Genomic DNA, 18316 nt, shown 5'->3' with positions numbered 1-18316 from the left:
AGAATAGCTACCAGGTTTATTGGATGACACTAAATTCTAGCACAAATACATTTATTATACATGCATTGCATTTTCTCTTTTATGCATAAATGTGTCCCACTTCCACTACAGCAAACTGTGGTCCCAAATACCCACCATACAAGGTCTTCAAAAGCCCTTTTCTCCTTAATGAAACAAACTTTTAAATGAAGTTTGCATGATTTCTGTTATTTTCTCCTCCTTTGAAGTGAAAGACAGTCCTATGGGTAACTTGGTGGTCTCTTGTAAGAAGTCATTAGATGGTTCAAGCATCAAAAGGCTCTCAACCATGCAAATGACTTCATACAATTTGTATGGTCTAAAATGCTATTGTGATTTTCAAGAAAACTTAAAGGATACAATTATTTCTGTATGCATGTACCTTCATCATGTTCCTGAGAAGCTGTTTGATCTCAGAATCTGTGACACTCTTGCTAATGCAGCCAAACACGATGATAGCTCGAGGCTGAAGAGCCGGGTTGTACTGGAAGGCAAACCTGTAGAGGAGAATGAGAACACTGGGATTACAAAAGTATAGTCGTACAACAGGATTACAAAAGTATAGTCGTACAACGGGATTACACAAGTATAGTCGTACAACGGGATTACACAAGTATAGTCGTACAACGGGATTCCACAAGTATAGTCATGCAACGGGATTCCACAAGTATAGTCGTACAACTGGATTCCACAAGTATAGTCGTACAACGGGATTCCACAAGTATAGTCGTACAACGGGATTCCACAAGTATAGTGGTACAACGGGATTCCACAAGTATAGTCGTACAACGGGATTACACAAGTATAGTCGTACAATGGGATTCCACAAGTATAGTCCTGCAACGGGATTCCACAAGTGTAGTCGTACAACGGGATTCCACAAGTATAGTCGTACAACGGGATTCCACAAGTGTAGTCGTACAACGGGATTCCACAAGTATAGTCATACAACGGGATTCCACAAGTATAGTCATACAACGGGATTACACAAGTATAGTCGTACAACGGGATTACACAAGTATAGTCGTACAACGGGATTACACAAGTATAGTGGTACAACGGGATTACACAAGTATAGTTGTACAACGGGATTACACAAGTATAGTGGTACAACGGGATTACACAAGTATAGTCGTGCAACGGGATTACACAAGTGTAGTCGTACAACGGGATTCCACAAGTATAGTCGTACAACGGGATTCCACAAGCATAGTCGTACAACGGGATTACACAAGCGTAGTGGTACAACGGGATTCCACAAGTATAGTCATACAACGGGATTCCACAAGCATAGTCGTACAACGGGATTACACAAGCGTAGTCGTACAACGGGATTCCACAAGTATAGTCGTACAACGGGATTCCACAAGTGTAGTCGTACAACGGGATTCCACAAGTATAGTCATACAACGGGATTCCACAAGTATAGTCATACAACGGGATTACACAAGTATAGTCGTACAACGGGATTCCACAAGTATAGTCGTACAACGGGATTACACAAGTATAGTCGTACAACGGGATTACACAAGTATAGTTGTACAACGGGATTACACAAGTATAGTCGTACAACGGGATTACACAAGTATAGTCGTACAATGGGATTACACAAGTATAGTCGTACAATGGGATTCCACAAGTATAGTCGTACAACGGGATTCCACAAGTATAGTCGTACAACGGGATTACACAAGTATAGTCGTACAACGGGATTACACAAGTATAGTCGTACAACGGGATTACACAAGTCTAGTCGTACAACGGGATTCCACAAGTATAGTCGTACAACGGGATTATACAAGTGTAGTCGTACAACGGGATTATACAAGTGTAGTCGTACAACGGGATTCCACAAGTATAGTCGTACAATGGGATTACACAAGTATAGTCGTACAATGGGATTCCACAAGTATAGTCATGCAACGGGATTCCACAAGTGTAGTCGTACAACGGGATTCCACAAGTATAGTCGTACAATGGGATTACACAAGCATAGTCATACAACGGGATTACACAAGTATAGTCGTACAACGGGATCCTGCAAGTATAGTCGTACAACGGGATCCCACAAGTATAGTCATACAACGGGATCCCACAATTATAGTCGTACAACGGGATCCTGCAAGTATAGTCGTACAACGGGATCCCATAAGTATAGTCATACAACGGGATCCCACAAGTATAGTCCTACAACGGGATTCCACAAGTGCGAGTACATAGAGGGTACTGCATATGACACAACCTCCTTCAAGGAGTAAACTTTCCTCTATTCCTGAGTTTGATACAGCTGCAGCCATTAGTATGAAAATGTATTTATTCATTTATTTGTTTGTTGGGCGCTCATTGTAACCAAAGCCCCCAAAGCAGTCCTTGGTAATCCACATATTCCTGCAGAAGGTTGGGTGTTCTAGCACATGAAAGACATGCCTCTCTAACCACGGCCTGCTCTCCTAATATGAAAATAAAACCCCTTTATAGTAAACTATAACCCCTTTATTGTAAACTATAAAGGGCATAGCCTGAATATATAGAGAGAGACGAGATACAAAACGTGACAAACCCAGAAAGTGTATAATTCATACTGTTACACTTCTGACTATTGTGTAGAAACAATCACCCTACGAATGCTACTTAGGGTACAACTGAATAAGAAAAAATGCTACTCAGGGTACAAATGAATAAGACAAAATGTCAGTATAAACAGCTATACAGTAGAGTTCAGTCTTTGTCATGCTCGTGAATTCATATGTTGTTTGTCAAGGTCACAAAGACAAATGTCGCTTAAAAATAACAGAGAAATAGAGAAATCCGCAACATTATTATTTCCTTACCTGCGGGCTAGATCAGTCCACTGCTGTAACCACTCACAGTTAGGAATGTCCTTCATACAGGCCTGTTTACACAGAGACACATAAATAAATTATAAATATATATATATATATATTTTTTTTTTTTTATTGGAAAAAAAAATGTGAGTGTTATTGTACAGCTATTGTCAGGTTTACAGAGAGAGAACTCTGGGTAAAACCACCACCATTCACCAAGTTACATATACCTAACAAAATGGTGACTGAAAGCCACAACTAGGGCCTCAGTGGCCAACGGGGTTAGCACGCCAGCACAGTGCGATGACCCAGGAGCCTTTCACTAATGAGGTCGCTATGGGTTTAAGTCCAGCTCATGCTGGCTCCCTCTCCAGCCATACATGGGAAGGTCTGCCTGGTTACTATCATATAAGTGAAATATTCTTAAGCACGGCGTAAACACCAATCAAACAAAGAAATAAATAAATAAAGCTGAAACAAACCAAGCATGAGCTGTATTTGAACCTTGAACCCCAATGGTCAGAGTCTAATTGGCTGCCGTCAGAAAAACACTTTAAAAAATAAATTAGACTGGGCTCACTTCTTGAAAGTTTTATCACATCTCAATTGTCTGACAATCTACATTTTCTGACAGGTGAGCAAAAACTAAAACTTAAGGGCTGAGTCATTTAAGCCTTTGTATGGGGGTCAAACCGCTCCGAAACTGGGGGGGGGGGGGGGGGGGGGGTCGAACTTTATGTACATTATATTGGTTTTCTTGCCAGACACAATCAAGATTTAAAAAAAATGTTTCAAAACTTTTTCATGTAAACAACACAGGTAACGTAGCCTTCAGGTTACAGCAATCTCTCTGTGTATGGCACTGACTTCGCACTGACTTCGCACTGGCGTCCACTTTTCAGAACCGACTCTGACTTTAATACATGTATATGAAAATCTGACTTCAGGTTTGAGTAAGTTTCCTGTGAATTTTGGATCACAATGCCTAAAACTGTCAAAAATAGATTATACAAAATTCTGATGCATTTTAAACCTGAAATATAATGGGCATAACCTGCACCTGTATATAATACAAAGTTTAAAATATATATATATACTATAAAATATCACAGACTCAACCGCTGCTTTTTAAAGGCGGTCTAGCACTCACCTCCATGATTTCTAGCAATGCATCTGTGATGACCTCTAATGAAGCCAGTGACATCTTTTCATGTTCAGGTGGTGCCATTGTGAAGGATCGGTCACCAGGACGATAGCTTGTGCGGAATGCACTGACCGCAGCAGACTTGACCTTACTAATGCCAAACAACTGGTAGAACTTTGGCAGTGAGAACTCAGTTAGGCTCATCTTCAGGACTTTTAATACATCCTCTGAAATTTCAGACAAACATACCAGCATGAAGTTGAAGTAAAAACAACAAATAATATACATGTAAATAGAGTTATTTTGGAAGAGAGCTGAAAACGGATCTAAACGGTCACAGCCACTTTTTTCTCATGTGCTTAGTAACACTATAGATCAACTTTCAATCACGTATTCTCAGAAAACTTAAAGTAAACTGGAAATACAATGTCGCATCTCTTGAACCCTACTGTCATACGGCTAAAAGGTAACACAGGATTAAGGTGATGTAAGAGTAAACAGCTGCAAACTTGGGCTATAGAAATAACTTGCACCTGATTGGTTCAAACTGATAACACGGCAGCACTTTTGATTGTCTCAATGTGGGATCTATTGCTTATTTTGAACTGCGATAAGTCAATAATGCTACATCACAACATCAAAAAGTTATACTTTTTAATCTTCATATGGGATACTTTATTAATGAATTTTTTAAATATTATTTAATGAATGAAATGACTGATTATGGCCTACTGGCACATTAGCAGTACCAATAACAATGTTAAATCACGGTAAGATACAAAATAGACAACACCTTAATAAAGAAAGAAAATAAGTAAGATTAAAACAGAACATTTTTACATGTATATCTTGCTGGTTCATCTTATCACATTTCCATATTCTGCTTGATTTTCTGTCTCCACACTAATATTTAATGTGCATAAAATTATTAATTTAAATGAGTGATGATCTTGACAGCCCAGAATTTTTTTTACAAAACAGTGTAATTTCATTGTTTATTCATTTAGTTATCTTTGTAATTTATTAAGATAACAAGAATATTTCACTCATACATATACATGCACACTGTGCAATTGGGGGGCGAGGGGAGGGGGGTGGGGCATATATATGGGTGGAGAAAATTATCACAGTCTTAGCAGTAAACCACTTCCCTTCACAAACTACCATTGAAAGAAGGGCACAAAACTGACCTCTGATCAGCTGGGCATGGCGATTTTTTTTCTTTTTTTTTTTTTCAGGGATCAAACTGATTTTCTCATGAATACAGTTGTGATGTGATTTTCAAAATTAGCCCTCACCTCCAATATGTAGCTGACTACAGGTACACAGGGAGTGGATGATGTTGATGACCAGCCCATGGGTGGAGGCCCTGAGGGAGAGGGGTCCCGTACACACTAGCAGGGTCACGATGTGGAACAGGAATGGTAGGTGACTCGCCACTGAAATGGACACATACACCAGATATAGTATGCGAGTCAAAGACGGTCCAGTGGGTGAGAAGATGGACATCTATAAGGCACTGCATACAGTTGTCATGAATGATTTTACAGACAGAGGAATTACATTGTGCTTATGTAAGGAAAAATTAATGTTTAATAACATATAGTGTCTTTATTAGTACTGCACAACACAAAAAATTACCATTATCTCTCAATTTTTTCTAAAGTGTAAAGATATGTATAGGCGTTGGAGGAGAAACTTTGCATTCCTCATACAATTGCAGGTATATTGACTAAAAGGAGCAGACAAGACGTCCCAAAAATGAGCTATGGTAATTGTGATTAAGGAATGCAAGGGCTTTCTGTGAGGTACTGCAAAATTATGATTGGAAGCAAGATTTCCTCTATGAGGATATACGTATACTTAAAGAAGACTTGCTACTATACAGTTTTCATGAGAAAATACATAATTTAGTACTGCTAGTAGAAGGATACAGTTATATGAGAAAATACAAACAAGAAGCCTGCAGTTACAATGAGTAAACACATAATTTTGGCTTGCAACTAGAAGGATATAGTTTTTACAGAAAATACATAATTTAATTAAGGACTGCAAGGTAAAAGATGCAGTTTTCATCAGAAAATACATAATTTTGGATTGCAAGGAGAAGGATACAGTTTTACAAAAATCCAAAATTTGGGGATGCAACAAGTAGGATACAGATTTCATGAGAAAATACATAATTTAGGACTGGGAGGAGAAGGATGCAGTTTTTACAGAAAATAATAATTTAGGATTGCAACCAGAAGGATACAGCTTTTATGAGTAAATACATAATTTTGGCTTGCAAATAGAAGGATGCAGTTTTCACAGAAAATACATTATTTTGGATTGCAACTAGAAGGATGCAGTTTTTACAGAAAATACATAATTTAGGACTGCAAGGAGAAGGATGCAGTTTTGACAGAAAATACATACACTGTAATTTAGGGTTGCAACTACAAGGATGCAGTTTTTCCAGAAAATACACAATTCAGGATTGCAACTAGGAGGTTACAGATTTCATGAAAAAATAAATATTTTGGACTGCAAGGAGAAGGATCCAGTTTTTACAAAAATAAACAATTTTGGCTTGCAACTAGAAGGATGTAGTTTTTACAGAAAATACATACATTGTAATTTAGGATTGCAACGAGAAGAATGCTGTTTTTATGAGAAAATACATAATCTAAGGTTGCACTAACCTTGACCAGTTTTAAACAGGGCGAACCACATAAATCCGCGCCGCATGTAGGATTCAGTTTCTACTAAGAGCTACATGCACGTACTCATTAACCGCATGACCTACCATCTAATGAGTTGTTGAAGGACAGCATGAGGAGGTATCGAGCTAGGATAGCAATGTCATTCCACATGAGGTGCTGTTCCAGGGTAGGGGTGGGCGACATACATGTCTTGTCAATCAACTGAAAGAAGGAAGCATGTATTCCATCAAACTGCACTTCTGGCAGATGATCACCGATATGTACAGGGGAAATCATACATCTTATATTCGCCCCATAAAAATATAACTAAAGCTAACATTTCTTGTAATTATTTCTTATTTACAGTCTTGCTATCTTGCCAAATGGCACGGTATTTCACTTAATTTATTAATTTATTTCTTTATTAATTTCACTAGTGTTTTACACCGTACTCAAGAATATTTCACTTATACGACGGCGGCCAGCATTATGGTGGGAGGAAACCGGGCAGAGCCCAGGGGGAATATTTCACTTAAAGCTTGGTATGAAAAAATAGACTTTCCAAAGCAGATAAAGGCCTTAACATGATATTCTTCATGCCAATAATTAAGCTTTCCTGATGAGAAATCAATCAATCTTCACAAAAAAATCTTTAGCGGCTTAATCAGGTGTATAAATCAGCAAACCATGTAACATTAGGCGAAATACAGTGATTTTGACCAAATTTGAAACAGAACTTACTGTGAATGAGTTTATTTCCTGACTTTTAGCACTTTAATAATTGACATTAAAAAATATATGCAAGAATGTTCTTCAGAAAATCCGCAACATAACTTTCAACATACCCGACACAGACGACCTATGACCTTCCGTGACACAAGCTGCACATTAGCAGAGGTCAAGGCCACAGCTGTGTCGGCCATGATTTCTGCTTGTATTGATCCCAAGCCTCCAGTCACACTTCTCTGCGAATAGAACCAAGAAGATTTAATGATTGTACACAGGAAATTGATTTACATGTACATTATACATGTAATTTTTACATCTGATTTGCAGACTACACACAATGCCCAGTCTTTCAATGCACCAATTCCACTGAGCCAGAAAAACTTCATAATACTACGTCTGGAACCATATAATCAGTTCTTGGATATTAAATAGCTCTTAAAAGAAATATATCATTATTTAACATGCTTAAAATATCTTGATTATCTAGATGAAAACAAACAAACAAACAAACACAAAAACAAACAAAACAATCCAAAAAATACCTTAATAAAACTATCCAGAACCACATCAAGTAAGTCTGCCACTTGTCCAATGTTTCCCCAGATCTTGGCCTGGATAGATGGGTACATCTGAAAAGCAAACAAAACTGTAATGTTGTAAGTGGTTGACCACCATGGTTTTTGTCAGCACAACAAAATGTAACTACAATATACTCAGCTGGAGACACTGACACAAGTACAAAAACTTAAACCTGGCCTCTGCCCCACTTTCTTCCCACCATAAGGCTGGCCACTGTCTGATATAAAATGAAGCATTCTTCAACAGGGTGTAAAACACCCACCAAATAAATATAAAAATACACCCGAAAATCCACACATAAAACAAACAAGCTCTCAGACAAAAACGATGAGGTTATCAACTCTTACCTCCACTTCTTCTATTGTCATGGTGATCAACTTCTCCAAAATCAGGGCAACTTTCTGTTTCTTGTTTTCATCGGATTGTTTGCAAAACCTTAGGAAAATAAAACGACAAACTTGAAACACAAATTAACACACTAACTACTAAACAAGCTGATATGTATTTATTAATTTGGTTGGTGTTTAATGCGGTTTAAGAATTTCTTAAGTATGTATATATATGACAACTGTCAGGTTTACTAGTGTAGGAAATCAAATTTTTCTGAGTAAACCAATGTTTTTGTGAACAAAACATGTCCATAAAGCTTGTTGTAAAGCCATTTAGCTTTTCCCAACGTGCTTGAGATTTAACATAGCTTCCAATGTTACATATAGTTTATTCTGGTGATTGATCATCCTTGTATGCATGCTGGTTCAGGCTGGTATATTCAAAATGCTGCCTCACTGAAGCAACATTTCAATGACACCAGGCAGGACACCCAACTCTCTTACCAGGGGGTCAACATTTTCTGCACCACTTCATATGAAATGCCAAGCAAGGAAAGATATATGGCAAACAACATAAGTTTTAAAGCCTTACATAGATTTGATGCCTAGTTTTAGGCAAATCCAATAATTTCAGATTTATCACAGCATATTACACCTGTACCTACCTGGTGAAATTGGGAAGCCATGGTGTCATGTACTCTGGCTTGGGTGGGGTGGCTTACTTGCCTTTGGTAAGGCGTCTCAGTGAACCAGCACTAAATAACAGAGCGGTGGAAATCCACCCTGCAACTAGGAGGAATATTACATACACCCTAAGGATTCATTCATCGTCATATGACTGAAAAATTGTTGAGTACGACGTTAAACCCCTGGCACTTACTCACGTACTCACAGATGTTTTATGCCAATGTTAGAGTTACCAAAGCCCTGTATCCATACCTGGTGGGATTGGGAAGCCATGGTGTCATCTACTCCAGATACAGATGTTTCATCTTGATGTTAGAGTTACCAAAGCCCTGTATCAAAACTTGGTGGGATTGGGAAGCCATGGTGTCATGTACTCCAAACACAGATGTTTCATCTCGATGTTAGAGTTACCAGATGTTTCATCTCGACGTTAGAGTTACCAAAGCCCTGTATACATACCTGGTGAGATTGGGAAGCCTTGTGTCATGTACTCCAGACACAGATGTTTCATCTCGATGTTAGAGTTACCAAAGCCCTGCATACATACCTGGTGAGATTGGGAAGCCATGGTGTCATATACTCCAGACACAGATGTTTCATCTCAATGTTAGAGTTGCCAAAGCCTTGTATACACTCCTCCAGAAACTCAAGTGTCAGGTGGGGTTCGTTAGCAGCCAGCTTCTCACCTATAGACTTGATGAAGATTGTGTTGTTCGCAGGAATACACAATCCTGCATAAAATGGAAAAAGTTTATATTACTTGTAACTTAATAATTTTTCACTGGCAAATAACAGAAGGAAAATCTTTTACGTAATCTTTTTGGCCTGAGCTGTACTGTACTTCTTTGTTTTGGGAGAAACAATTGCCATCCATCACAGAAAGCTGATGGATCTTCCTGATTTTATCATTTATTTCCTTTACCATTCAAACAATTTACCTGTAGTTTCCAGCAGCTGACCTTCAATCTTAAGGTCAAAGGTCTGGGTCAGGGCACACAGTAAGTTATATGCAGCTGATCGTAAGCTGGGGTCTGAGCTCCCCAAGTTCAGCAGTGCCTACAAACAGTAGCAAGAAAAACTTTGGAATGTAACACAGCCATACCTGTTACCAAAACAAAATAATTTAAATTTTAGCCAGAACTAATGTGTTTAGATACAGCTACACCTGGGTTAACTGATGTGTTTAGATACAGCTACACCTGGGTTAAATGATGTGTTTAGATACAGCTACATCTGGGTTAATGTTACCTACACGTAAATCTAATAGACATTCTTCACATTTTCTGCAGAAACCACAAATATAATATGCACCCTGTGGCCTAAACTATTCAGGTCTTGTAAGACAGAATTGGAAATAGGAGTTATTTATTTATTTGATTACTGCTTTACACCGTACACAAGAATGTTTTATTTATCCAACAGCGACTGTAAATACAAGGCATATCAAAAATCACAGCATAGAGGACAAAACTTGACCATCGACGACAGTGTGACCGCTATCGAGTGGCCACACGTAACCAATGAAATATGGCCTCTAGTCAATTTACTTCAGTCAGTTATTCTATGACATATATTTGATTGGTGTTTTACGCCGTACTCAAGAATATTTCACTTATACGATGGTGGCCAGCATTATGGTGGAAGGAAACCGAGCAGAGCCCGGGGGAAACCCATGGCCATCCGCAGGTTGCTGGCAGATCTTCCCATGTACCGCCGGAGAGGAAGCCAAGCATGGTTATTCTATAAAACTGTTTATGTAACTGTCACAGCAAATTACCTAAATTGCTATGTTGCCATCACATTTAACTTACAAGAACATCAGAGATCTATTCGGTCTCTTTCTAACATGTCCAGCTAGCAAAGTTGTAAAGAATGAGATCAAGGTTTCAGATGTTAAAAAATCCAACCAAATCCAGGAAATAGGTGTAAACTTAGCAAACTGAGATTACCAGCCATTTCTGTTTGCTCCAAACGGGAATTTGACCATAAAATCTCACCATAATTCACATCACACATTTACACACAGGTGAATGTTTGAATATGAGTTTTCACACATAACTAAGTACATGCATTTACATGAACATATTAAAACATCATTTAGAGGGAAAAGAAACAAAGTCATCAGAGGCAAGCCTCTTTGTATTTTGTTATTTTTGAAACCATGTACCATCCCATTTATTTATCTGATTCATTGTTTGTCAACCTGCCATGCCACTTACCACATTCAGCAATGTACCAGGTACATCTTTTGGCCTTATTTTCGTATGAACTGTAAAACTGTCCTGGGAACATAACACATCAACACCAGATGATAGTACAGTGCCTCCATAAGATAGTACAGGGCCTCCATAAGATAGTACAGGGCCCCGATACGATAGTACAGTGCCTCCATAAAATAGTACAGGACCTCCATAAGATAGTACAGGGCCTCCATAAGATAGTACAGTGCCTCTATAAGATAGTACAGGGCCTCCATAAGATAGGACAGGGCCTCCATAAGATAGTACAGGGCCTCCATAAGATAGTACAGGGCCTCCATAAGATAAGACAGGGCCTCCATAAGATAGTACAGGACCTCCATAAGGTAGTACAGGGCCACCATAAGATAGCACAGGGCCTCCATAAGATAACACAGTGCCTCCATAAGATAGTACAGGGCCTCCATAAGATAGTACAGTGCCTCCATAAGACTTACAACCTTTTGAGCCACTGAAGCTTTTTTTTAGTGGAATTTCTGCATATAATTATTACCAAAAAGGGGCTAAAATGATTTGCTTATGTCAGTGAAAATGCAAGTTTCCTTAAAAAAAGATGCCAAGCACATTACTTCTCTACCCCAAGATCTCTCAGGTTTTAAAATATTGGCTGCACAGACTGTTGATAAGGTCGAAAAACTAAGGTATATCAACATTACCGCTTCACTTCAAACTTAAATTAAATGCTTATGTTTTGTTTTGAAATTTTGATATTATTATCAACAAAGATAAGTAAGACTCTCAACACATTATTTATGGAGAGTCGACATCTCTGTAATGAGATCTGGTGATCAGCTGATGTGCCATCTGATGATCTCAAGTTCAACCGTTGTCATCACAAAGATGGCTGTGTATCCTGCACATGAAGAATCTTAGTATACTCCAGGGCCAAGCTTATATTTTAATTAGTTTATTTATTTGGTGTTTTAAGCCGTACTCAAGAATATTTCACTTATAGGAAAGCGGCTAGCATTATGCTGGGAAGAAAATGGACAGAGCCCAAAGGAAATCCATGACCTGCTGCTGTTGATGGCCAAATAATGGAAATGAAGTTATAACGGACCAAAGGATGAAGAGGGTGCCTTACGGGTTGTGAGAGCTCCCAGCGGGTGCGGATATGTATGACAGCCTGCACAATGCTCTCACAGTCGTTGTGGATGAAGGAGAGAGGGCCACTCTCATTGGCTATCGTCAGTGTCAGCTGATTGTCATCCACCAAACACACCTACAACCGATGTTGAATTTGTTTAAAATTATTATTATAAAATGTGATCACAATGTTCAACGAATAGGTATTGCAAATGGGTATTAGCTCAGCTGCTTATGTCAAGTATCTACATGTACGTAATTCTGGGGCACCTGCTCCACTCCTTTTAGCCAATATACATTCAACTGTAACAGGAGTAAACAGATACTCTTTTCTCACAGGGCTAGTACATCTACTGAACAAAACATACATATCTTCACTTTTCCAATAAACTGAGAGCAAAGTGTAGTCTTTTGCATTCAGCACTGCTAATGTAACTACATGTATATGACGGGTTTTGAACCCATGCCCCAGCATCTCTTTTAAACCAAAAATTAAATATCTGGTATCATTAGAAGTACATCGTTTACATTTTGTGTAAAAAGTGAAGGCGATGTGAATAGTCATTTGTTAAAAGAACCCATCCTTTGTCATATCAAAGACTGGAAGATCCTTGTTGTATAAGTCAAATACATCAGTCTTTATAAATTTGAACACTTATCAATTTTCCTTGGGAATGTGCTCTGAAGTCACTACTCAAGTATATATTATTTTAGATGTACAAATGATGGTCATGATATTCCAGAGCCTGTTGTCTGATAGCAAACTTGATGTATTTGATGACTGTGTGAACAGTGGCCAGCACTATGGTGGTAGAGCCCTGGGGGAACTCATCACCATCTGCACCATCACTTGCTGGCAAACTTTCGACTGATTTCTGTTCACTCCTATCCTACCTCTTCTATCTCGGAAGCGTAGTAGACATCATTGAGCAAAACTTGGTGGCCCAGAACCTTGCTTTTCTCTGAGGAAGTCACCTGAATAGCACTGGGGCCTACCTGAAAAGGATAGTGAATACATGCAAGTAAAATGAATAAATATCCAGTCAGGGGGTTCTTAAGATGGCAGCTACCTGCAGCCTGCAAGTTTTGTGAAAAGAACTGAGCAGGTAGCTGCCTACTTCAACCAAAGCTCCAATTTTACTTTATTTTATTATCTATCAGGTAGCTGCCTACTTTTTGGGAGTACCCTTTTGCTCCGATAGAAAATGAAAGCCCTGCAAGTGCAGGTCAAGTAAACATCAAATTCCAGTGAAATCATAAAACGCATGTTAAATAGGAATATTGATGGTATTTCATTAGTGTTCAAAAAATTTTAATTATACGAGAACAGTCAATATCATGGGTGGTGGAGGCTGGACACACTGGGAAAACAACATGCTGCCTTAGACGAGACAAACCGGGGAAAACAACACGCTGCCTTAGACGAGACAAACTGGGAAAACAACACGCTGCCTTAGACGAGACAAACTGGGAAAACAACACGCTGCCTTAGACGAGACAAACTGGGGAAAACAACTCCCTGCCTTAGACGAGACAAACTGGGAAAACAACACGCTGCCTTAGACGAGACAAACCGGGGAAAACAACACGCTGCCTTAGACGAGACAAACTGGGAAAACAACACGCTGCCTTAGGCGAGACAAACCGGGGAAAACAACACGCTGCCTTAGACGAGACAAACCGGGGAAAACAACACGCTGCCTTAGACGAGACAAACCGGGGAAAACAACACGCTGCCTTAGACTAGACACACTGGGAAAACAACACGCTGCCTTAGACGAGACAAACCAGGGAAAACAACACACTGCCTTAGACGAGACAAACTGGGGAAAACAACACGCTGCCTTAGACTAGACACACTGGGAAAACAACACGCTGCCTTAGACGAGACAAACCGGGGAAAACAACTCGCTGCCTTAGACGAGACAAACTGGGGAAAACAACACGCTGCCTTAGACGAGACAATCCGGGGAAAACAACACGCTGCCTTAGACTAGACACACTGGGAAAACAACATGCTGCCTTAGACGAGACAAACCGGGGAAAACAACTCGCTGCCTTAGACGAGACAAACAGGGGAAAACAACACGCTGCCTTAGACGAGACAATCCGGGGAAAACAACACGCTGCCTTAGACTAGACACACTGGGAAAACAACACACTGTCTTAGACGAGACAAACTGGGGAAAACAACACGCTGCCTTAGACGAGACAAACTGGGAAAACAACATGCTGCCCTATACATAGTCAAATCAGAATTGATCTTAACACAAGAAACACTTCCAATGTTTTACATGTAAGTAAAATGTAGCATTTTTAACACTACTCGTGTATGAATTTTACAGGACATCACACAACCAAAACTCTGCCTAACATACCTTGATGGCCACTTTTGTATCTTTGTGGGAGAGTTTCAGGGCATTATTAAAAACTTTTAGGTCTTCTTCCAAAGACACTGTTGCCCCTGGCAACTTCTGTTGGTCTATGTCAATGTACTCATTCAGCCGTGCTGGGTGGTCAATGAAAGTAAGCTTGCGGTTGTTCTGAAAATAATAATAATAAAGAAAAAAAAATCAGAAACATATCACATCAGAATTTGATAGAAACTAATGAACTTCATCTCTGTTGTTTCTTGGGCGTTTATCTGACCACACTATTACTTCAACATTTTATGGTGATAACCGAAGCCACACAAGATTTCTTTATAGATACTTCACAGTATGCTTAAAACCCATATTCAAGGTACATTTATTTAATTTTGCAAGTATGTTGTTAACTTGTGCATATATGAAACAGTGTATAAGTGTGGAAAGTGTTCCTGAATCATGCCACACTTATGGTGAGAAAAGAATACTGTTATGATATTTGGTATACCCCACCTCCTACTGAATCATGCCATACTTACTGTGAGAAAAGTATACTGTGACATTTGGTATACCCGACCCCCTACTGAATCATGCCATACTTACTGTGAGAAAAGTATACTGTGACATTTGGTATACCCCACCTCCTACTGAATCATGCCATACTTACTGTGAGAAAAGTATACTGTGATATTTCATATACCCCACCCCCTACTGAATCATGCCATACTTACTGTGAGAAAAGTATACTGTGACATTTGGTATACCCCACCCCCTACTGAATCATGCCATACTTACTGTGAGAAAAGTATACTGTGACATTTGGTATACCCCACCCCCTACTGAATTATGCCATACTTACTGTGAGAAAAGTATACTGTGATATTTGGTATACCCTACCCCCTATTGAATTATGCCATACTTACTGTGAGAAAAGTATACTGTGATATTTGGTATACCCCACCCCCTACTGAATCATGCCATACTTACTGTGAGAAAAGTATACTGTGACATTTGGTATACCCCACCCCCTACTGAATTATGCCATACTTACTGTGAGAAAAGTATACTGTGATATTTGGTATACCCCACCTCCTACTGAATCATGCCACACTTACTGTGAGGAAAGTATACTATGATATTTGGTATACCCCACCCCCTACTGAATCATGCCATACTTACTGTGAGGAAAGTATACTGTGACATTTGGTATACCCCACCCCCTACTGAATTATGCCATACTTACTGTGAGAAAAGTATACTGTGATATTTGGTATACCCCACCCCCTACTGAATCATGCCACACTTACTGTGAGGAAAGTATACTATGATATTTGGTATACCCCCCACTCCCCTGCTGAATTATGCCACACTTACTCTGAGGAGTGAGGATCCTGCCCCATCCACGGGCCGCAACCCCACCACCCCCTCCCCCACCCCCACTGAATTACGCCACACTTAGTCTAAGAGAGGCGAGGATCCTGTCGTGATATTTGGAATACGCTCTCTGCCTCCTTACTGAATTACGCCACACTTGCTCTGTGGGGAGGAAGGACCCTCTCGTGATATTCCACCCTCCTCCCATCTGAATTACACCACACTAGCTCTGTGGGGAGGAAGGACCCTCTCGTGATATTCCACCCTCCTCCCAACTGAATTATGCTACACTAGCTCCGTGGGGAGGAAGGACCCTCTCGTGATATTCCACCCTCCTCCCAACTGAATTACACCACACTAGCTCCTTGGGGAGTGAAGACCCTCTCGTGATATTCCACCCTCCTCCCAACTGAATGACACCACACTAGCTCTGTGGGGAGTGAGAACCCTCTTGTGATATTCCACCCTCCTCCCAACTGAATTACACCACACTAGCTCTGTGGGGAGTGAGGACTCCCTCGTGATATTCCACCCTCCTCCCAACTGAATTATGCTACACTAGCTCTGTGGGGAGTGAGGACTCCCTCGTGATATTCCACCCTCCTCCCAACTGAATTACACCTCACTAGCTCTGTGGGGAGTGAGGACCCTCTTGTGATATTCCACCCTCCTCCCAACTGAATTACACCTCACTAGCTCTGTGGGGAGTGAGGACCCTCTCGTGATATTCCACCCTCCTCCCAACTGAATTACACCTCACTAGCTCTGTGGGGAGTGAGGACCCTCTCGTGATATTCCACCCTCCTCCCAACTGAATTACACCACACTAGCTCCGTGGGGAGTGAAGACCCTCTCGTGATATTCCACCCTCCTCCCAACTGAATGACACCACACTAGCTCCGTGGGGAGTGAAGACCCTCTCGTGATATTCCACCCTCCTCCCAACTGAATTACACCACACTAGCTCTGTGGGGAGTGAAGACCCTCTCGTGATATTCCACCCTCCTCCCAACTGAATTACACCTCACTAGCTCTGTGGGGAGTGAGGACCCTCTCGTGATATTCCACCCTCCTCCCAACTGAATTACACCACACTAGCTCTGTGGGGAGTGAGGACCCTCTCGTGATATTCCACCCTCCTCCCAACTGAATTACGCCACACTAGCTCTGTGGGGAGTGAGGACCCTCTCGTGATATTCCACCCTCCTCCCAACTGAATTACGCCTCACTAGCTCCGTGGGGAGTGAAGACCCTCTCGTGATATTCCACCCTCCTCCCAACTGAATTACACCACACTAGCTCCGTGGGGAGTGAGGACCCTCTGGTGATATTCCACCCTCCTCCCAACTGAATTACACCACACTAGCTCTGTGGGGAGTGAGGACCCTCTGGTGATATTCCACCCTCCTCCCAACTGAATTACACCACACTAGCTCTGTGGGGAGTGAGGACCCTCTCGTGATATTCCACCCTCCTCCCAACTGAATGACACCACACTAGCTCTGTGGGGAGGAAGGACCCTCTTGTGATATTCCACCCTCCTCCAAACTGAATTACGCTATACTAGCTCTGTGGGGAGTGAGAACCCTCTCGTGATATTCCACCCTCCTCCCAACTGAATTACACCACACTAGCTCTGTGGGGAGTGAGAACCCTCTAGTGATATTCCACCCTCCTCCCAACTGAATTACGCTACACTAGCTCTGTGGGGAGTGAGGACCCTCTGGTGACATTCCACCCTCCTCCCAACTGAATTACACCTCACTAGCTCTGTGGGGAGGAAGGACCCTCTCGTGATATTCCACCCTCCTCCCAACTGAATTATGCTACACTAGCTCCGTGGGGAGGAAGGACCCTCTCGTGATATTCCACCCTCCTCCCAACTGAATTACACCTCACTAGCTCTGTGGGGAGTGAGAACCCTCTCGTGATATTCCACCCTCCTCCAAACTGAATTACGCTATACTAGCTCTGTGGGGAGTGAGAACCCTCTCGTGATATTCCACCCTCCTCCCAACTGAATTACACCACACTAGCTCTGTGGGGAGTGAGAACCCTCTAGTGATATTCCACCCTCCTCCCAACTGAATTACGCTACACTAGCTCTGTGGGGAGTGAGGACCCTCTGGTGACATTCCACCCTCCTCCCAACTGAATTACACCTCACTAGCTCTGTGGGGAGGAAGGACCCTCTCGTGATATTCCACCCTCCTCCCAACTGAATTATGCTACACTAG

General features: G+C 40.9%; 1 protein-coding gene across 1 annotated transcript in view; it reads right to left on the bottom strand.

Moving 5' to 3' along the window:
* LOC135477118 (neurofibromin-like) overlaps nucleotides 1-18316 on the bottom strand; it is a 98394-nt gene that overhangs the window by 20416 nt on the left and 59662 nt on the right. The window contains 14 exon segments of the mRNA XM_064757273.1: nucleotides 401-515; nucleotides 2850-2911; nucleotides 3994-4214; nucleotides 5286-5426; nucleotides 6776-6893; nucleotides 7517-7636; nucleotides 7943-8029; nucleotides 8327-8414; nucleotides 9543-9726; nucleotides 9934-10051; nucleotides 11215-11277; nucleotides 12338-12475; nucleotides 13234-13335; nucleotides 14718-14882. Coding sequence (XP_064613343.1) covers nucleotides 401-515; nucleotides 2850-2911; nucleotides 3994-4214; nucleotides 5286-5426; nucleotides 6776-6893; nucleotides 7517-7636; nucleotides 7943-8029; nucleotides 8327-8414; nucleotides 9543-9726; nucleotides 9934-10051; nucleotides 11215-11277; nucleotides 12338-12475; nucleotides 13234-13335; nucleotides 14718-14882 — 1722 coding nt within the window.

The sequence above is a fragment of the Liolophura sinensis genome, chromosome 10 (genome assembly GCF_032854445.1).
Source record: "Liolophura sinensis isolate JHLJ2023 chromosome 10, CUHK_Ljap_v2, whole genome shotgun sequence".
Lineage (NCBI taxonomy): Eukaryota > Metazoa > Mollusca > Polyplacophora > Chitonida > Chitonidae > Liolophura > Liolophura sinensis.
This window is presented reverse-complemented; position numbering and strand designations above follow the sequence as displayed.